The sequence below is a fragment of the Oryx dammah genome, unplaced genomic scaffold (assembly GCF_014754425.2).
Source record: "Oryx dammah isolate SB20612 unplaced genomic scaffold, SCBI_Odam_1.1 HiC_scaffold_2, whole genome shotgun sequence".
NCBI lineage: Eukaryota > Metazoa > Chordata > Mammalia > Artiodactyla > Bovidae > Oryx > Oryx dammah.
Genome location: NW_024070186.1, coordinates 170,489,501 through 170,505,983, shown reverse-complemented (window position 1 = coordinate 170,505,983; position 16,483 = coordinate 170,489,501). Strand labels below are relative to the sequence as shown.

Here is a 16,483-nt window from a genome sequence, read left to right as displayed (position 1 = left end):
CTCTTTTCTGTCTTTTTTCAGATGAATTGTGTGTTATTTAGTGTTTACTGATACTATAGCCTCCCATTTTTATCTTCCCTATCAACTTTTTGCTTATATTTCTTTGTGTTATTTTTTGCCATTGCTCCAGTGTAATGGTTGGCAAACTGTATTGTGTTGGTTGCTTTAGTCATGTCCTACTCTTTGTGACCGCCTGGACTGTAGCCCGCCAGGTTCCTCTGTCCATGGAATTCTGCAGGCAAGAATACTGGATTGGGTTGCCATTTCCTTCCAGATCTGGCCGACATGTTTTTATGAAGTTTTATTGGAACACAGCCATGCCTATTAATTTACATTTTGCCTCTGATTGCTTTGCAGTATGATAACAGATTTCAGTAGTTATGCCAGAGACTATGTAGCCCACACAACTCAAAATGTTTACTATCTGTTCCTTTACAGAAAAGTTTCCTGACTCCTGCTCTAGAGCTGCCCAGTATGGTAGCCACTGACCACACATGGCTAATGAGTCCTTCAGATATGTCTAGTCCAAACTGAGATGTTACAAATTTAAAACATGCATGATTTTGAATGATTGATGACATGTTGAAATGATAACATTTTTTATATATTGGGCTAAATAAAGATATTGAAATTCATTTTATTTGTTTATTTTTTAATGATGACTCCTAGAAAATTTAGAATTATGTATCTGGCTCACAGTATACTCCTGTTGGCCAAGTACTCCTCTGAGATTACAGTATGCCTCTTTCATGAATCACAGTTTATCTTCAAGTGAAAGTTACATTGCTTCATGAACAGTGTAAGATTATTACAAGAGTGTATTTCCATCTGTCTCTCTCATCCTTTGTGAACTTTTGTCTGATATTTTACTTCTACATTCTGTAAACTTGATCATGTTGTTGCTGTTGTTCCTTTTCTCTCTCTTTTTCTTTAAAACAGTTAATACTCTTTTAAAAAAGTTGGGGGGGGGACTGAAGTCTGGGGAAAATAGCATAAGTATAAACAAAAATTCAAGCATAATTAGAAAAGTCCAGTTAAGATTGTCAAGGCCCTTACGGTTGGCTCTGTGACTTGCTCCTGTTGCCTTTAGAGAATTGACCTGAGACCTTGGGAGACACCTCATGACTGCTGAGCTTCCAGGGTTGGCTGTCAGCACCTTCCCTGGAGGTGGTTGTCCATTTCTTCTTCTGTTTGTACTGATATTGTGGCGGAAGTCTTTTCTATAATAGATTCAGAATATTCAAAGAGTTTATAGTTGATAACTGGACAAAAGATAGGGCTTCAGTTCTGGGAAACTGTACTGGATTTGCTTGAGAAGGGAAAAAGGAGATTTGGTTTGGTGGCAAGAGATCTGAGTGAGTAAGTACAGGTTGGCATAGTGTTTGAAGAATCCTCCTTTGCAGTGGATGCTGAAACATCTAAGATCTCACTAATAGATACTTAGTCCCCATAAGCAGACACTGATGTCTGAAACAGTCTTAAAAAAACAGATGCTCTTTCCCTTCTCATTTTACTAAGGATATTCTGTAATTAAAGAAAATGGTTTTCCAAAGCCACTTTGCCCTTACAGAGGTTTGGTCCATCATATCTGTGGGTTATTTGCTCTTTTTGGCTTATTTCAACTATTAGGAAAAAACCCTTTGGCTTGTCTTCCTTCTAGCCTTTCCTTTCTGTGGGACTAAATTTCATCCTTCCTTGAAAATGTAGTTGTTGTTTTTGTTCAGTGGCTCAGTTGTGTCTGACTCTGCCACCCCAGGGACTGCAGTACCCAGGCTTCCCTGTCCTTCACCATCTCCCAGAGTTTGGCCAGACTCATGTCCATTGAGTCGATGATGCCATCCAACCATCTCATTCCTCTGTAGCTCCTGGGAGTTCCTCCTTATGTAGGAAACGCTAAAGCATATGTCAAAGCTATGGTTTTCAGATTTCTTATAATTTTCATCTGAAGTTAGTGGTTTCTGCAAGTAATTGAATGTACATATTTCATTAGGAAATGGAGGGAAAGCCCTTTAGAGACACAGAAGATTCAGATGAAGCAGACTGGGTCCCAGGACCTATTGCTCTGTCAGACTGCTTACATGTTTATTCATAAATGGGTCTGTGGAGCAAGTGTTTTCTCTCCTCCGACTGAAAAAAATGCCATAGAGACAGCAGAGCCCACAGAGTGAAAAGGGAACTGACTTAGAGGCAGCTGGACAAGAAGTGTTCCAGCCTGCGCTCTTCTGGTACCTTGGCAGAGGCTACGTCCATTCTTCCCTTCCGTGAGTACCGGCAAGAGCTCAGTATTTGTGTTTTCTCATCTTAAATGAGGCATCTTATTGGAAAGGGGGCCAAAGTCCCTTCTAGATCTTAAATCCCAAGTGTTTTTACCTTGTGTCCAGTGTAGGTAGGGCATGAAGAGGAAACTGATACAAACTCTCAAGACCCTTTGAGAATCTCCTCAAATAGCAGGTAGCTTCTTTTCAACCCAAAGAGTTAGATTTTTGAAAATCCCTGTAGTAGGAGAACTTTTGGTTAAGCGGTATATAATAAAAATAAGATTGGATGAACCAGTATCTTAAATGAGCCTGTGAAATTCCTTTACCATACTGAAATGTATAAATGTGACTTTCCTGGTGGCTCAGACCATAAAGAGTCCACCTGCAATGTGAGAGACCTGGGTTCTGTCCCTGGGTTGGGAAAATCCCCTGGAGAAGGGAATGGCAACCCACTCCAGTATTTTTGCGTGGAGAATTCTATGGACAGAAGTACCTTGCGGGATAGAATCCGTGGGGTCGCAAAGAGTCAGACATGACTGACCGACTAAGCACAGCAGTGCACACTGAAATAATAAAGACAGGCATCCAATAGAGAAAAGACAGTTGACCCTTTCACTGGGTACTGCCTGTTTTCAAATTCCACCTATCATCTATGTACTAGAATTTCTTTGACACTCCTTCTCCCTGTGATTTCACGAAGACGGTTAGACAGCACTTGTCTGGAGCAGAAGAAACTTGTACTCACTCTTTTTTGTCCTCTATGTCTTGGTCCTCTTTTTGCACATTTGTTGCTTTCCAGCTTCTATGGCGGAGCGGTTGCCTCTCACTTCCAGACCGCACCCCTGCCACCCCACCCCATGCTGCGTGCTAAGTCACTCCAGTCATGTCCAACTCTTCGCGACCCCATGGGCTGTAGCCTGCCACGCTCCTCTGTCCATGGGATTCTCCAGGCAAGAATGCTGGAGTGGGCTGCCATGCCCTCCTCCAGGGGATCTTCCCGACCCAGGGATTGAACCCGTGTCTCCTGTGTCTCCTGCATTGGCAGGTGGGTTCTTTACCACTAATGCCACCTGGGAAACCCACCCCACTCCACCCCCATCTCAGAATGAATCTTTGCAGCCTTCGCCCCACCCCTTTTACCCTGGAGGCCACTTACTCCCTCTCAGTGTTGACTTTCTCTTGTTCATTTGTTCTTGCTCCTGGTTCCATTGCAGAAATCTCCATTTAGTTTTGCTGTTTCTGTTCCTGGTTTCCAGCTGCCTTTTCCTGGGGAAATTTCCTATTTTTTGCTCTTGGTTCAGTAGCTTAGGAACAGACTTTACAGGTGTGTCTTTATATTATCCAAATGACAGTGATGCAGTTTCTCTCTCCCTTTGGATAGACCCTTAGCGTCTGGAAAAGACTATAAAAGTTATCAAGTCTAGCTACCTTAATATCTTTCTTGTATTTAGGCAGACTAAATGTTGGAAATTTCACTGTAGAACTTGTAAGTTACACATATTTTAGCAAAAAAAGTGTTTCCCGTGACACTTTTTAAACCATTGGAGTGATAAATGCACATAATTTTTAAAAATTTGCATGGTACAGGAGAATATAAAGTGAAGGGAGGAAATCTTGGCTCCACACTCCCTGTTCTTTTTCCCAGTGGCAGCTACTATTATCATTTTCTTCATTTTCTGTTATCACTGTACTTTTAAATTATACCTCTGTTTCTCCTCTTACACACTTTGACCAATGTATCTTGATCACTTCTAAAAAAGATTAGAAATTTAACACTTGTGTATTACCTTCTGTCTGTTTCCCTTCTCACTTTGGTGAGTGATGTTATTTATTTATTTTTACTGCCTTTGTGTATCTGTTCTTTTGTGCTTCCTTGAGAATCTTGATTCTAAGAGATGACAGTAGGTATACAGCATCTATAATCCGTGAGTTGCTTCAGTCATGTCTGACTCTTTGCAACCCTATGGACTGTCGCCCCCCAGGCTCCTCTGTCCATGAGATTCTTCAGGCAGGAATACTAGAGTGGGTTTCTATGTCCTCCTCCAGGGCATCTTCCCAACCCAAGGATCAAACCTGTGTCTCTTACGTCTCCTGCACTGGCAGGTGAGTTCTTTACCACTAGTGCTGCCTGGGAAGCCTGTATACAGCATCTGTAATATGATTGTGTAAATGTAATATTCTGAAGAGAAAAAGTAGCATAATGGGGCCCACAGAGAAGAAAATTGATTCCTATGCCATTAAAGCTTTGCTACCCAAAGATAATTTTCCAAATATCCCAGCCTTTCATGTGTAGATTTTTTTTTTAAGGGAAGTAATCTTTTCCTGGAGTGATTTTTCTTTTCCTTTTTGCATATATATATTAATAGTGTATGGTTAGTAAACTCTATAAAAATGTCTCAATTTCACTTTCATAATTGGTAGTGTTGCTTGAATACAGAATTCCAGATCCAACAGTTTATCCTTTCAGAACTTAAAATACATTGCTTTTCACCACTATAATCATTCATTTACTTTCCTGTTTCCTTCAGGGCAGGTGCCATGCTTTTTATGTCTTGATTTCACTAGCACATAACCTAGAGTCTGACCCAGCGGATATACTCAGATGTTTGGTTAATAAATGAATGAATAAATTTCCGAATGCCAGTATCCCAGTGCCTGCTCTGAGCTAGGACTCTCATATTTTCATTCCTGAGATGCTCATGGCAGCTCTCGGCGGGGAGAGTGGGGCAGGTTATCCCCATTTCACGGAGGCCCAGCGAGATTAAACAATTCTTGACAAAGAACTGGAGCCTGAAACCAGGTCAGCTACAGAACCCCAAGCTTTCCACTATCCATCAAACCCCCTATACATTTTCCCAGGTCTGGTACGCTGCTTTATCCTCAAGGGAAGAAGGTACTCAAACCGATTGCACCTAGCTACATGCCACATAGAGGACTGTTGTCTTTTTCTTTTTTTTACTTATTTGGCTGCATCAAGCCTTAGTTGCAGCACATGGCATCTTCACTGCAGCACTCAGCATCTTCATTGCAGCACTTGGGCTTCTCCCTAGCTGTGGCACACGGGGGCTCAGTCGTTGCAGCACGGACACTTAGTTGCCCAGCTGCACGTGGGATCCCAGTTCCCCAACCAGGGGTCAAACCCACATCCCCTGCATTAGAAGACTGTTTCTTTTTTAGATTTATGTATTTATTTTTGTTTTTTCTTTAAATTATTTATTTTAATTGGAGGCTAATTACTTAACAGTATTGTGGTGATTTTTGCCATGCATTGTCATGAATCAGCCATGGGTGTACATGTGTCCCCCCATCCTGAACCCCTCTCCTGCCCGCCTCCCCATCCCATCCCTCTGGGTTGTCCCAGTGCACCAGCTTTGAGTGCCCTGTTTCGTGCATCAAACTTGGACTGGTCATCTGTTTCACATATAGTAATATACATGTTTCAATACTGTTCTCTCAAATCATCCTACTCTTGCCTTCTCCCACAGAATCCAAAAGTCTGTTGTTTATATCTGTGTTTCTTTTACTGTCTTGCATATCTTTCTAAATTCCATATATTGTATTAATATACTGTATTGGTGTTTTTCTTTATGACTTCACTCTGTATAATAGGCTCCAGTTTCATCCACCTCATTAGAACTGATTCAAAGGTGTTTTTTTTAAATAGCTGAGTAATATTTCATTGTGTATATGTACCACAGCTTTCTTATCCATTCGTCTGCCGATGGACATCTAGGTTGCTTCCATGTCCTAGGTTGTAAACAGTGCTGCAATGAATATTGGGATATATGTGTCTCTTTCAGTTCTGGTTTCCTTGGTGTGTATGCCCAGCAGTGGGATTGTATGGCAGTTCTATTTCCAGTTTTTTAAGGAATCTTCACACTGTTCTCCATAGTGGCTATACTAGTTTGCATTTCCACAGTGTAAGAGTATTCCCTTTTCTCCTCACCCTCTCCAGCATTTATTGTTTGTAAACTTTTTGGTAGCAGCCATTCTGACTGGCGTGAGATGGTACCTCACTGTGGTTTTGATTTGCATTTCTCTGATAATGAGTGACGTTGAGCATCTTTTCATGTGTTTGTTAGCCATCTGTATATCTTCTTTAGAGAAATGTCTGTTTAGTTCTTTGGCCCGTTTTTTGATTGGGTCATTTATTTTTCTGGTATTGAGCTGCATCAGCTGCTTGTATATTTTTGAGATTCTTTGTCAGCTACTTCGTTCGCTATTATTTTCTCCCTTTCTGAAGGCTGTCTTTTCACCTTGCTTATAGTTTCTTTCATTGTGCAAAAGCTTTTAAGTTTAATTAGGTCCCATTTGTTTATTTTTGTTTTTATTTCCATTACTCTGGGAGGTGGATCATAGAGGATCTTGTGATTTATGTCAAAGTGTTTTGCCTGTGTTTTCCTCTAGGAGCTTTATAGTTTCTCGTCTTACATTTAGATCTTTAATCCATTTTGAGTTTATTTTTGTGTATGGTGTTAGAAAGTGTTCTAATTTCATTCTTTTACAAGTGGTTGACCAATTTTCCCAGCACCACTTGTTAAAGAAATTGTCTTTTCTCCTTTGTATATTTTTGTAGAAAGCAGATTCTTAACCACTGGACTGCCAAGGGAAGTCCTGGGACTATTGTCTTAACTGTAATCACCACACATCTAAGAAAACATCCAAGAGCTGTGTCTTTTCACTTTAAAGTGATATCCTAGGAAACAGAAGAGAGGTCCTTTAGAATTTCTGCTTTAATGAATCCTGAAACTTTTCATTACAGAAAAATTTCAAATACATACAGAAGTAGAGAAAATAACATAATGAATGAGCATCTAGCTACCACAGAGTGTCAGTGATCGACATATGGCCAGTCCTGCTTCATTAGTACTCTTTCTCTCCCTCTCCCTTTCAGGTAATTTTGTAATAAATCATAGACAGCAAATGATTTCAGGCATGAGTCTACATATGTTTGTATCTAAAAGACGAGCAACCATTTTTCAACAAAACTATAATACTCCTCCCACACTGAAACATTAATAATGATTCCTCAATATCAGAGATCCAGTGTTCAGATCTCCTTTTGTTTTTCACATGATTTGCTTGTTTGGCCATGCTGGCTGTTCGTTGCTGTGGGGTCTTTCTCTAGTTGTGAGGGGGGCTGCTCCCTGGTTGCTGTGCACAGGGCGTCTCATTGTGTGGCTTCTCGTGTTGCAGAGCTCGGGCTCTAGGGTGCCCAGGCTTCAGTAGTTACGCACTCGGGCTCAGTTATTGCCACATGCAGGCTTAGTTGCTCTGTGGCATGTGGGATCTTTCCAGACCAGGGATCAATCCTGTGTCCCCTGGATTGGCGGGGCAGATTCTTAAACCACTGGACCTTCAAGGAAGTCTCAGATTTTTTGTTCACAGATTTTTTAAAAAATAATTGTTTTGTTTGACCTCCAGTTTCTAAACAAGTTCACATATTACATTTGATTGATGTGTCACGTTTCTTTCTTAATCTCTGAATTCCTCCTCTCCTTTTCCTGTACCCCCTGTAACTTTGCAGTAGATTTTAGAATACCAGATTGTTTGCTCTGTAGAAGTTCCCATATTCTGGAACATTCTTGTAAGGTTGTATAACGTGTTACCTGACTACTGTGTTTGTAATGAACCGGTAGTTAGATCTATAAACTCAATCAGATTCAGGGCTAAACTGAATGGCAAGACTAGCTCTTACATGTTGTTGTGTATTTCCTGTTGCATTGCATTGGATGGCACAAATAGTCTACTTTTCTCTCCTTTTGTGATAAGATTGATCATGTGATTTCAAATGTTGCTAGCCTGGTTCATCTAATATGAAGTTCCCCTATCAATTTTTTATCTGATGATTTTTAGTAGCCATTAATGATCAATGGATAGATTCATTATTTTATTAAAGGTTGAAAAATAATAATATAGCTTGTTATTTCTTCACTTATTGTCCCAGATGCTCTTAAAATGAAAAATCTCTTATCATCTATTTGGTTACCTGCCAGTATAGTTTATATAGAAAAAGCAGATGGGACTTACCTGGTGGTTCATTGGTTAAGACTCTACCCTTCCAATACAGGGCCTGAGGGTTGATCCCTCATTTGGGAATTGAGATCTCGTATGTCACGCAATACAGCCAAAAAAAAAAAAAAAAAAAAAGGCAGAATGAGTGATTTAATCTCTCCCCCCAACACACCTTTTTAAAACTAGTTTTCAGAAAAATTTGATTTCCTAGAACCTTTCAGAGGTGAGCAGTGAGGTTTATTTTGTTTGAATCAAGTACATATAAAATATGTATTTTATATATTTTAATACATTACAGTTATTCTTCTTTTTGATGCTCAGATTATCTTGTTCCTGACTGGTGGGAGCCATTTCCAGTTGTTTCTTGGGTCTTCTATTGCAATCCCAATAGTTGTTAGTAGCTTCTTTAACTTCTGATATTCTTAAGAAGATATTCCAGACTCTACTTGTACATTTTCTACCTTATACTTGGAATCAACCATTTCTTTTTTTATTTTTATTTTCAAAGTGTTAAGATTTTATTTGCAAAGCTTCTTTGTCGTGTAGAAAGTAAAAATGCTGTTACAATCTTGGCATAACTGGTAGCCATGGACAGTTGACTCACCAATCACAGCTATCCATGCTATAGCAAGACTTCTTACATGAATACCTAACAACACTTATAATTTTGTTGGTGTGAAGGCCCCAAGTTTGGTGGTAGGTTTCCAAAAGGTACTATATGGACAAAGGTGGCATGTCACAGGAACTATTCTTTGGCTCTTTGGCTGGATGGGTGTCCTGGGGTTTGTATCACAGCTGCCATTTAAATAAAAAAAGCTATCAAATCCATGTCCATAGTCCGGCCAATACAAAGCGGTTCTTTTTTTGCAGGGTATTTGAAAGTGAAAGTGTTAGTCACTCAGTTGTATCCAACTCTATGGAGACCCCATAGACTGTAGCCCGCTAGGGCCCTCCGTCCATGGAATTCTCCAGGCAAGAATACTGGAGAGAATAGCCATTTCTTCCTCTAGGGGAATCTTCCCAACGCAGAGATTGAACCCAGGTATCCTGCATTGCAGGCAGTAGAATCAGACATTTCTCTAAGGCCCTGTTCCTTTTGATTGGCAATTGTATTTAGAAACCATAATTTGATTTCTAAGGGTGTTTATTGATACTAGATTTGTCATTGTTTATAAACTTCTTAAATGCAAAGAGAAGTCTTCCCTCCTTTCTTTCCCTTTTTTGCTTTTAAGATAAATTTATAGTGGTATTTCCAATCCAGTTAGACTCCAGGACTTAATTAATTACATATAAAACCTTGTTAGTTGGTAATGGACCACACATACTTTTCCCCACCTTCCTTTTCTCATTTAGCTGTGTATCTTGGAAGTCACTTTTATTCTGTGTCTCTTAAAAAGTGATTCTTTATGCTGCAGATGGTTTTCATGTTCTTCAGTCTCCTTAATAAAACATACTAACCAGCTAAACCTCAATGTTTCATCCTAGTTTAAATGATCAACCATGTAGCAAAATTCATGAATGTTGTATTAAGTTGCTTTGTGAAAAATTAATTCACAACCAGTAGAGCCCTGGATAAATCCATTAATCATTTATCCAGATAAATCATAAATCATTCGGATAAAGCATTCTTCTTTTACCTTTCTCCTCTTCTTATCTCTTTCTTTGTCCCCATCAGTATAAAGATGTAAAGCTCACTGACACACAGCATGCTTTTTGGAATCTCTGCCGAACGATGTGGAAAACGAGAAAGCTCATTTATTAAGCAGATTCTTCATTGCAGGCACTGTGCTAGGTGCTTTATATCATTTCAAAACTCTAACAACTCAGTGATCCCTTGGAATACTCCTGATTTATCTGTGAGAAAGCTGAGTTCAGAGAAGCTAAATAATTTAGCTGAAGTTATGCAGGATTCTAACTTACAGGCCTTTGGGAGCCATAGTAAGTGGCCATGGCCTCTCAGGAAGATGACACATATACACCTAAGAGTGTGCGTATTTGAGAAAGAGGTCTCATTTTAGCAAATCATGTCTTCTTTAAAAGAACAGTCCCCAACCTTTTTGGCACCAGGGACCAGTTTTGAGGAAGACCAGGAGCAGGGCCAGGGTTAATGAGGGGGTCGGAGAGATGGTTTCTGGATGATTCAAGCACATTACATTTATTGCTCACTTTATTTCTATTATTATTATATCAGCTCCACCTCAGATCATCAGCCATTAGATCCCAGAGGTTGGGGACCCCTGCTTTAAAAAAAAAAATCCTGTGTTAAAGAAGCCCTAAGGTTAAAACATATGAATTTCAAACTTACTTCTTTGGGGAGAGGCTTTAGATATCTAGTCCCACAGATCATCAGTGTAAAACTCTTAGTTTGTAATTTCTGGCTTTTTTTTTTTCCAAAGAAAGAGAAGTGACTCTGGGATGTACAAGCCAATATCAGAAGTACTAGGGTGTCATCCTTCTAGGAGGCTCAACACTGGTCTTTCCCTTCGTAGTGGCCTTTGGTGGGTTGTTCATCTGATTTTAAGTAGAGAAACTGCAGCACAGTGAGAGGAAAGTGACTGGTGATGAAGGGGAGATGTCGAGTCTCCTCAGCCTGGCACAGTAACTGGAGGAAAGGGGCAATAGGAACTGTGGGCAGGATTATCAAACGTCGTCATCAGAAGAGCATTGGGAGCTGCCCTGGGGGCTCAGTGCGAAAGAATCCACCTGCCGACACAGGTTTGATCCCTGATCCGGGAAGATCCCACATGCCGCAGAGCAATTAAGCCTGAGCCCATGCTCTGCAACAAGAGAAGCCACAGCAATGAGAAGCCCTTGCTCCAAAACTAGAGAGTAACCCCCACTGGTCACAACTAGAGAAAAGCCCTCACTGCAACAGAGACCCAGCACAGCCAGAAATAATAAATAAATAAATAGAATTATACATAGATTTAAAAAAAGAGCAGTGGTCCTTTCTCCAGGCAGAGGACAGAGGAAGAACCCCTGAGGAGACTTAAGTTGCATTGGTAGACCTGTCTCGCTGCTAAGACAACTCAGAGAGAAGTGTCTTGCTCCAGATTACAGAGCTGGTACCATCGTAGACGCTATCATGTTTCATGATAGCAGTAATGTTTGAAAATTACTGTTTTCTTTCCTAATCTTCATGCTATTTATTTGATTAACCGTAATTAACAGTAATTATCTGTTTCTAATAATGAGTTCTGTATATTCGTGCTTGTCTTCATATAAGAGTATAATATTTTTTCTAATGCTGCTAACCATTGAAATTGCCCTCAACACACTTAGATGATAGGGAAGTTGAAATGCTGTTTTTCATGTTGAAATACAAAACAGATTTCCTGTTTGAGGTACTCAGGTCATGTGCAGTTAAGATTATTCCTGTTTGTAGTATAGTTTTCATTGAAATAAAGTATGAATTATGTAAATCTGTATTTTAATTGCCAGGTGTAGAAACCTGACAGTTCACTTTTCTGGCAGTTCTTTTTTTTTTTTTTTGACACTTTATGGTTTTTTTAATATTCTGCTACTACACTGGAAGCCAGCAGAAGCCACAGCGTCCTTGTGTTATTTGAGGCGGGTGGGAGTTGTGAGGATGCAGAATGACTGCTGTGATCAAACAGCAGGTTTGTCCTTGTACTGATAAGGCTCCATGTTTCAATACCGTGTACAGGTTTAAGGTGTGTGGGTCCCTTTGTTCGTTCACGGGTCACTGAAGGGTTTCATTTCATCCCACTGCGTCGCTGGTAGTACAGAAGCCAGACCTTTGCCAGATAGGAGCCTTCAGCTCCTTTTGTACCCACTTTTCCCAGATGCAGGAAGAACTAAAATCTGCTGTATATGTTCAAGTCTTCACTTCCAAAATAGAACTAATTATACAATCTAAGTGATGCCTAAATGGATGTTTACTGTACAACTCTTCAAACTTTCCTGTGTATTGAAAGTTTTCCTAATAAAATATTGGCAGGAAGTGGAACTGGGCCTTCTAGAAACAGGGGCAGGCGGTTTGGGTGGTTCCTGATAATCTGCAGGTTCCAGGCACCTGTGAGTTAACAAATGGGTGTCTGGGTGGTGGTTTCCCTGGCCCCCCAGGGAAGCTGGGAACACTCACCTCTCACCCTTCCAGCCATGCAGACCAGGCTCTGCAACCTGCTCGAGCCACTCAGCACCTTCCTTCTGCTCTTCTTTCTCTCTGTCTCCCCTCCTTTCTTGATGCTTTGCAGAGCTTGGGGCCACTGCCTCTGAAAACTTTAATAATCAACATCATCTCTAGAAAACGTGAACCTTTTGCCCACCATGGTCCAGAGTGGGAACAGAGGAGGCACTGGCATTTCAGTATCTGCTGTGTGCCTCTTACACCCTCACAATAATCTGTTCTTATAATTGAGGAGCTGAGACTTGCTCTTTTTCGCCCTGAGTCACAAAACCAGTAAATGACAACACCCAGATTCAAGTGCTCATCACTCCTTCATCCCAGATCCCATTCACATTCTTTCCAGGATGCCTCCTGTCTCCTCCACATCTATCTGTGATCCGTCCACACCCCCAGAAATGCCCTCTGACATGCCTTCCCTGCCACCTGGAATCCTTGAGAATTCTTTGCCATGGGGACTCTCATAGGACGTGAAAAGATAAAGTTGGGGTTGTTGTTTATTCATATTAGTGCTCGCTCCAGCACCTGATAAATGATGCCTTGTGGTCAGTCAGAGAAAGGTTTAAATAAACAAGTGAACCATAAGACATTAGGAACACATCTTCCCACCCAGCTGCTGATTGGAGAAGGCCATGCAGTCTGCTTTTTTCCTTTTGAACAATATGAGGCCATGCTTGGATACTTTCACATGCTTTGCTAAAGGTTAGGCAAGATGGAATGACATTTTTTTTCTATAATCATACCAGCATCCAGCTTATTTACAGCTGTTTCATCTGAAAGAGCCATATGAAGGTGGGAGGACATTGACTGTGAAAGCCTTGGAATATCTCAAGTCTGAAGACCTTTCACCCTTGGCTAATCACATATTTTAAAGGAAAGTGATTTAAAAGGAAATCAAACTCGTGATGCTACAGGAATCAGTATTCAGACCACCAGTTTTTGAGTGTTAACATCAGTTGTCAAATAGTTGATGTAAAGAATTGGGGAATTCTTGGGAAGGACCATGAAGTATATTAGCTCATCTTCTTAAATGAATGATTCTACATTCTTGGAAGGGATTAGTTTCTTAGTTTGCTGTAGTCACAAATTATCCCCAGAAGGGTCTTCAAAATCCAAGCCAGGATGAAAGAAGCACATGGTTTCCTGGTGTCGGAACCTCTTCTGGTCGCTGGTTCTCTGTTCTCAGGGAGCTGAAACATGTTCTCCATGCCAAGGTACTTACCTTGTTCTCTTCTGCTAACGCCATCCTACTCTGTTGATTCATCAGACCAAACTGTTAGTGCTAAAGCACTAAATGGAGACAGTTTTTAAACTCCTACTCATTTGCATTAAAACAGTAGCCTTCTTTAAAAAATTGTTGCTAATGAATATTATTAAACTGTCCACACATTCCAATTCATCTTGTTTTTCAGGTGTTCTGTAAGTTTAATTTTGAATAACAATTACCAATATTTGAGTCCATAAACCCTCGTAGAAGCATCTGTCAGGCTAAACATCTGGAACGTATTTCAGTGGCAATATTTCACAAAGTAAGCACCAAATAAGAGTATTCTATTTTACCTTGTTTCAGCATAGTCCATTAATATTCATGAGAATAATACTTTAGTGATGCTACTTTAGAAACATAGCTGTATTCTTTGATTCTTTCCAGTTGAAAAGTATAAATTCGGAGGTCTTGATTTGGATCTTGGCTTTAATTAGTCACCTCATCATTAATATGATAACTCTGTAATGTGAATGTCCACTTAGGATAGCTAAGTTCATGAATATAATGATACTGTTAGAATTTACAGTAGCCTTGTCCACATGGTCGTTAGCTTTCTTTCTGTCCTCTTCTTTCATTCCCAGTTTCTCTGTCTCTGTTAGCTCAGATCTTTTGGCTTCAGTGGGCGTCAGATAAAGGTGGGTGTCCAAGCAGAGAGAAGGAGTGGAGCCTTCCATGAGTATGAAAAAGCCCCACCTTTCCCTTCCTTTGTCGTCATTTGTGAAACAGTAGTTTACCTCCACATTTGAGCCTGTTCAGTTGACATTAATGGGGTTTATTCCTTTTCAGTTTGGGTTTACTGGGTTTGTGAGAAAAAGAACCAAAAATGACAACCAAAAACCAAAACTGACAATTTCCAAAGAAATTAAATGTCTTCAAAAACGTATAGGATTAAGATACTCATGCTATAATTTGTTGTTTTATAGGTAACTGGCTTTGAACTTTTTCTTGTGTGTCGTTTCTACTTACAAATGCTATATATATATAAATTCTTCTTTATTTTATTATAGCAGTGCCTATAACTGTATGAACAGAAGTCTTGCTTGATAAAGCCACATACTTGTGGAAGCTGGAGAGGACTTGGAGGTGATCTTGTATACCCTCCTCTGTGTTAGAGAGGAGAACTGGGGAGTCAGAGAAGCTGTCTCTTACTCATGGTCATGAAGCCAATTAAGAGAGCATACTCTTCCTTAATTGGCAATTTAAGACAGACAAGTAGCAATTTACTTGGTATGGTGATTTGTCACATACCAACTTCACTTTGTGAAGTTCTTGGCACTTGTTTTTCTTTTAAAATACTGTCAACAAAATACATAAGCATTGTTCTTTTGAAGCCAAATAATATTTTTAAAAATTACAGTAAAAAGCAGCAGTCCCCTGTCACGCCCATTCTGTCCCTCAGAGGCAATCACTTTCAACTCTTTACACTTGATAATTTACCTTATTTCCAAGTGAAATCCGAGTAATATGCTTATTGCTGTGTCTTCATTTTCCTGTGCATTGACTTCCAAATACAGTAGTCTTGTCCAGTCACGTTGTTTCCCTCAGCTCCCTACATTGTTTCCTCAGTTTTTTCTCTCTGAATCCTGGAGTGTTTTGGGTTTTGTCTCTCAAAGACTTTCTTCAAAGGCTTGACTATTTTTGGCCATCCAGTATTGTGGCACTGGTGGTAAAGAACCCACCTGCCAGTGTAGGAGACATAAGGGATGTGGGTTGGGAAGATCACCTTGGAGAAGGGTGTGTCAAACCACTCCAGTATTTTTACCTGGAGAATCCCATGGATAGAGGAGCACGGTGGGCTACAGTCCATAGGATTACAAAGAGTCAGAGATGACTGAGTGACTAACACTTTCACTTTCAATATTGTTTAAGAAAGAACTGAAAAGGGATGAGAAGTTCTTGGAGGCAGAACTTACTGATGGTTTCTCCTTGTAGTGTGGTGAGGTGAGAAGCTGGCTTTGTAATTACATATCTTTTCTCTGAGACTCATGCTTTTCTTTAGGGCTTGTGCTTCTTCCAATGTACATAAGAAATCTTTGCCTAAACTAGGGTCATAAGCATTTTCTTTCTTTTTTTTTTTTCTGTAAGTTTTATAGTTTTATGTTTAGGCATATGATCTATTTCCAATTGATTTTTATGTACAGAATGAGTTATGAATACAGTTTCATTTTTTGCATATATGTCCATTTGTTCTGGCACCATTTTTTGAGAATACTGTCCTTTGTTGAATTACCTTGATTCCTTTGTCAACCAGTTGGCCATATGCATGCAGTCTATTTCTAGACTCTGTTATATTCCATTGATCTGTGTCTTTCCTTATGCCAGTGCCTCAGTGTCTTGATTTATGCTGAAGCTTTATAGTGAGCCTTGAAATCAGATAGCAGATCCTTCAACCATTTTCTTCTTTAAAAAAAAATAATGCTTATTCCAAGTTCTTTGCTTTTGCACAGAAAGTTTAGAGTCAATTTGTTGATTTCTATAAAAAGTCTGCTAGAACTTTGATTGGGATTTTGTTGAATCTATTAACATAAGATCATTTTGGGGAGAGTTAACAGCTTAACTATATTGAGTCTTCTCACCCGTGAACACAGTGTATATTTTCACTTAGGTTTACTTTGATTTCTCACATCACTGTATTGTAGTTTTCAGCATGCAGATTTTACATATGTTTTATTAGAGTTGTCCTTAAGTATTTTATTTTTTGATGCTACTGTGAGTCATATCTTTTTGATAAGTCATACATTTTAAGGTTCAATTTCTTGTCATTCACTGCTGATATAAAAAATACATGTGATTTGT

At 39.7% G+C, this 16,483-nt stretch overlaps 1 protein-coding gene across 4 annotated transcripts in view; it reads left to right on the top strand.

The window, feature by feature from the left end:
* Positions 1-16,483, top strand: part of PARN (poly(A)-specific ribonuclease) — a 197,243-nt gene that overhangs the window by 148,558 nt on the left and 32,202 nt on the right. The window contains exon 23 of one of the 4 annotated variants that reach the window (XM_040256655.1): positions 439-635. The exons of the other annotated variants lie outside the window; for them this stretch is intronic. Within the exon in view, the coding sequence (XP_040112589.1) occupies positions 439-451 (13 nt within the window). The 3' untranslated portion in view covers positions 452-635. Of the gene's footprint in view, positions 1-438; positions 636-16,483 lie in introns of those variants that run through there. 4 annotated transcript variants of the gene reach the window in all.